General features: G+C 42.3%; 1 protein-coding gene across 1 annotated transcript in view; it reads left to right on the forward strand.

The window, feature by feature from the left end:
• CDH13 (cadherin 13) overlaps nucleotides 1-5490 on the forward strand; it is a 758015-nt gene extending 752525 nt beyond the window's left edge. The window contains exon 14 of the mRNA XM_019535944.1: nucleotides 3892-5490. Coding sequence (XP_019391489.1) covers nucleotides 3892-3899 — 8 coding nt within the window. The 3' untranslated portion in view covers nucleotides 3900-5490. The remainder of the gene's footprint in view (nucleotides 1-3891) is intronic.
• The last annotated feature ends 91 nt before the right edge of the window (nucleotides 5491-5581 follow it).

Here is a 5581-nt window from a genome sequence, read left to right on the forward strand (position 1 = left end):
GACAGGCTGAGAAAAGATAAAAAAGAAAACAGTCCCATCAGCAGTTTCTGGCTGCTTCAAAATCCAGGAGATGGAATCAGTACATCATTTGTATTATACCTAGACCCTATGGGATTTTCTTTGTTGCTTTATTGTTAGTGTTTCATTTGATATACTACCTGGCTCTCAAAAGAATAGTCTTGACTGCCACTGGAAATTCTGGCAGCTTGCTGTTACTAAAAATATAAACTTCTTTTTCCCCCTCAAGAAGACCAACACATATAGAAGCTAATCTGTCTGTATTACTACAGTTTAGATGAACAGCTGCTGGGGGGAGAGGGCTTCTTAAAGTTTATTAAAAAGTATGTGTGTATAACAGGAGATTGGAGAGAGACAGGTCAAGATTTTAATTTGGACAGAAGGAAACAGGTCTGAAATGGAGAAGTGGATCTGTGACTCCTCAGCATAGGAATTGCACTTGGAATTTGTGTTTATAGAGGAGATTACACAAATTAACGGGAGAAAGAAGGCTATCAAAACCAAAGACCTACAGTATCCTCACAGGAAGTGGAGTGGATAGGAAGATCACCCACAGCACATATTCAAAGGGTGTTGATGCAGGTAGTGAGGAGGAACCAGAAGACAGAGTCACAGAGGCCAGGACAGTACAAAGTTCAAAGGTCCTTGATACACTAGCTTGGGCCATAGGTGACTGCCAGTTCAAGAAGGAGAGGCCTTTGGAGATGCTTAGTTAGAACAGTTTCAGCGGGGTGCAAGGGGAAGAAGCTGGAGTGGAATGGGTTTAGGATGAAAAAGCAAAGAAGTGCAGTCAACAAACATATTGATGAAAAGGGAAGAGCATTAGGGTGGTAGTTGGAGAGGCAAGTGGGATCAAGGGTAGGGATTGGAGAGACAAAAGCTTGCTGGTATTGCATTACGGGTATGGCAGCTTTCTATGAAATTAATAGAAGCAAAGCATGTTCAAAACTAGGAAGCTGAACAAACTATTTGTAATAAATGATTAGTCCATTTTAGATAGCCTCTATTTCTTGTTCACCAGAGCAGCTCTGCTGACTCAAAAGACAGCACTATTTCCTCTGAATCAGGTTTAAACAAATGCCCCTCAACGGTGGTAGAGATATTGCCACTGGAGATGCTGGCTTTCAGGTAAGCAATAAACTCAAAGCCCTTAACATTTATTTTTCACCATTGCAGGAAGTGACAGTGTTTATCAGAGATTGGCTTAAATTAGACATCCTCATCCAAATACTGCTCAACCTTGGTGATCATGCAGGGGGAGCGCCCAAGTTCAAATCATGATCAGACTGTTGTGATTCCTGTCTGTCTTTTATACAACTCTTCCTGGACCCCTTCCAAAGTATCCTCAGTTTTACTGTCATTTGAAATTGGGGTGACATTAATTCTACCATTTAGGCAATGTTCTAGTTTCAGTGATGTCATCCTTTGCTCATTAAAAGGCCATTGTTTAAATGGATCATAGCAAAGAAGGGCTGAAAGGGACCTCATGGGGTCATCCAGTCCAGCCCTCTGCTCAAGACAGGATCATTCCTAACTAACTAAACCATGCCAGCCAGCTGTCTGTCCAATCTGCTTCTGAACATTTTCAAGGATGGAGAGTCCACAACTGCTCTAGGTTGCCTGATCCAATATTTGACCACCCTTACAGTCATAATCCCCAACCTAAATGTCCTCTTGCACAGCTTGAGGCCATTGCTCCTAGTGCTGTCCCCTATGGCCATGGAGAAAAGCCCATCTCCATCCTTTCTATAATTGCCCTTCAGGTATTTGAAGACTGTTATCAAATCCCCCCTCAGTTTTCTCCTATCCAGGCTAAATAACCCGGCGCTTTCAGCTTCCCTCCTAAGTCTTGCTTCCAGGCCCCTCCTCATTGTTATTACTATGTGCTGGCCTCTTTCCTAATGGTGCACATCCTTCTTGAAGAATGAGTACCAAAACTGGACTCTCTACTCCAGATGAAGCCTCACCAATATTGCCAGAATGAAAGAATCAGTTCCCTTGATTTGCAAGTGAAACTCCTATTAATACAACCCAGTATGCTGCTGCTTTTCTTTTTTTTACAAGAGCATACTGTTGGTTTATATATAGCTTATGGTCCATTGCAACTCCTAGATCATTTTCTGCAGTACTGAAGCCTAGCCACTCATTCTCCAATCTGCATTTGTGCATGCAATTATTCCATCCCAAGGGCAGGACTTTGCACTTGTCCTTGTTGAATCTTGAGGATGTGTCGTATCCTCCGTTTTGGGATATGTTGATACGTAGCATTGTCATTTGTTATGCATCAATTGCATTCCAGCCCATTAATGACTGAAATAATAGCATGCATTCAGATGCCAGTGAAGGCTTTGTAAGCATCACAGTGATCTCAAAATTTAGAAAGAACAAGGACAAGAATTAGGTGGTTTCTACATGGACCAGAAAACGCGTCAGGGGAAGGTGGATACAATAGCAAGAAAAATGTTGGAAGTGGCTGTACTCTGTCCTTCAGCTCATGAGGCTTTAAGCTTTCAAAGCCTCTCAATAGACCGCTTCCTTTTCTCTACTTGCCTTTATCAGATGAGTAGAAGTTGCATTGAGCAGATTGTCCACAGAGGAGGACGGGCTATTACAGCACACTGACGTATCTTTGCCGTGCTGCGCACCCCAGAGATGCAATTCCCTAATTTGAGAAAATTTAACATTAAAGTTGATTTGAACAATGCAAAAATAACAACAACAAATAAGCATTTAGTCTGAACCAAGCCCACTTAATATCACCATTGATATTTAACTGTATTTGCCTGAAAGGGAAAACAAATCATTAAAAATAAGCAAACAGAAGCAGGAATCCAGCATCTCTACGACATCTACTGTGTCCCAGCACATGCTGTGTGTATTTATAGTCAAGTGACAAAATTATAAATATTTGATCATGGCAGAACAGAAATGTAATAAGGATTGAGCGCATCCCTTAAGCACACAGCTGCTTGGATGTGCGTGTTTGAAGGTTGTCTTTGTATCCCTGGGCCTGGGGATCTGTAGAGCTCGGTCCAACAGGTTGGGAGCCTTGCCTTGATGAAACCACCTCAAAAGAAGCTGTATGCTGATCCCCAAGCAGCTGAGCTGCATGAGCTGTGACCTGTATCCTTTTTGTTGGTTTAAACCCAGTGCGTACCACCTGCTGATGTCCAACTGAAGTCAGTGAGAAGATTTCTGTTGGGCTCAATGGGCTTCACAGAAGATTGTAATCCCCCCGTGCCGCTTTAGGTCATCTGCACTCAAGTCTCCTACCACGTCAAGGAGGGCAGAGTCATGCTTCCAGGTGCAACGCTTGCAAACGGTTTTAAAACTGGGCTAGCACAGGAAGGACAAGAGGCGTGCCTTGTTCTCCTCCATGTCTTGGCGACCACCGTGAATATGGATACCGCAGCTCTCTTAATCCAGAGCGCCCGCAAAGCATTGCGATTAAAAACCATGTACATCCTTGACCAACGTGCTTATGTTCCCTGCGCTGTTCAATGCGTGGCGAGGGAGGGCAGGGGAAGGACAGGGAGGATTTTCAGGGTTTCTTTTTTCTTTTTTTTTACTCTGCTGTTGTACAGATGAAAACGACTGAGGTGAAAGATGGGCCTCTCTCCAACCGCACTGTTGTAGGTCTTTGAATGCCCTACGTGGCATTTGGGGGGCTTCGTCGTGTCGGTTTATGCCTTCATAATAATTGCTTCCGAACCAGAGTGATTTATCTTGACTTGCTCAACAATGTACGTGCACTCAGTCAGTAAATTGATGCTGGGGTGGGGGGGATTTCCCCCCACCCCTCTTGGAAAAAAAAAATGTTAAAGGATACTGTGATCTGCTCAGTAATAATCACACACATTTCCCGTCATTTAGGTCTGTAAGAACTCCTGACATTTGAAGCTGTCCTACCGAGTTGCCGTGGCAACAAGAAAAGGAAAGCGTCAGATCCGAAGATTGCAGTTTACAGTTACTGTTCTTCACTACTAGGCCTCAGTTGCTCCAGATTCAGTTTAATTTGCCACCTCACTTAGTCTGCCCGACTGTTCGTCAGTGTTTGACAGCCTCTTCCCTTACATTCGTTTATTAATGGATTCCTCTTGCAAGATGCAAGGTTTATGAGAATCTTCACTGAATGTTAAAAGACCATAATATCTAAACTTGACCTTCTCGGAGAAGAATACCGAATGACTCCATTTTTTTTCTATCTGTTGACTTGTTGCTATTCAACTGTTCAAAAAATATTTTGTCTGTGGGTTAGTATTTGTATATGTATGGGTGTATGTATATATATATATTTATAGAGAGAGAGAAGAGATATACAATAGGTTTAGCTTTTATATGACATCCATCTGAAGTTTTAAGAGGGCAAGGATAGAGCAACGCAGGCACAGATGAGTGATGCTAACCATCCTGTTCTAGCTAAACCCATTGTATGTGCTGTTTATACAATGGTGCAACAAAAAGGAGAGAACCTACTGCAACTGTATTGTTAAAAGAGCCCGCTTGAGTGGCACCAAATAAAGTCTATCGAGTGCTCCACAATGTCACTTCTTGTCCTTCAGGTTCAGCAAACAAGAGGTGCAGACTCCCAAGTCTGCATTTCTGATTGAGATTTCTTTCCTTTAGCCCCAGGTGGAACTGACGATACAGCCCCAGCATCTCTTCCCTCCGGGCCCCAGTGGCAACAGTGCTGGAAGATCAGGGAGGCTCTCATTTGTAAGAGCATAAAGCAGTCAGCTGGTGCTAACATATTATGAGTCAGAGAATATTAGGGCACTCTGGGCCCGATTGTAGAGGAGCCTTAAACTAGGCATTTTCTGTTCTTGTAGATAAATACTTGATGGCATCAGTTGAGGACATGTAAACAGCTCATGCCAGCGCTGCGGGGGCAACCAGGCAGGTAGATGTCTTCATGTCAGAAGGCCTGAGAATAACAAGAGTAATGGCATTGCTCAGAAGCCCCGATCCACCCTCTTCCAGCTCCCCGACCACAGAGGTCCGTTCTCTCTCAAACTCCGTGCAGCTCCCAGAGCGCAGAGAGGAAAATAGATCCCCCGTCATATAAATGTGTTCATATATATAGTTTGGTTTGAATATATGTGTGTGTGTGTGTATGTATATGTGTATATATATATACACACACACACACGTATATATATATATATATACACACATACATACACGTGTACACACACACCCACCGTTTCCAAATAAAAGTAGCACGAGCATTTCTTCGTGTGTGTGAAATTAACCACACTCATTTGCAAACATGGAAAATCGAGGGTGTTCATTATATATGAATAGGAATCCTTTTTTTTTCTTTTTTAATTCTGTGAGCATGTAAGGTAAAAGAAAACTCCTAGCCGTATCAAGACAACCATCCTGTTAATAAATTGTAAATGATCCATCAGAGCTCACACCAAATTTTTATAAAATTAACAAAAAAAAGAAAAAAAAAAAAGAAAAAAAAAAGAAAAAAATACTAGTGACAGACTGTGGCTTTTACTAGAGCTTGCCAGTAACTAGGGTAAAGTAAGTGTCTTAGAATATTTTAATAAACTTG

The sequence above is a fragment of the Crocodylus porosus genome, unplaced genomic scaffold, assembly GCF_001723895.1.
Source record: "Crocodylus porosus isolate Cpor-Errol unplaced genomic scaffold, CroPor_comp1, whole genome shotgun sequence".
Taxonomy (NCBI): domain Eukaryota; kingdom Metazoa; phylum Chordata; order Crocodylia; family Crocodylidae; genus Crocodylus; species Crocodylus porosus.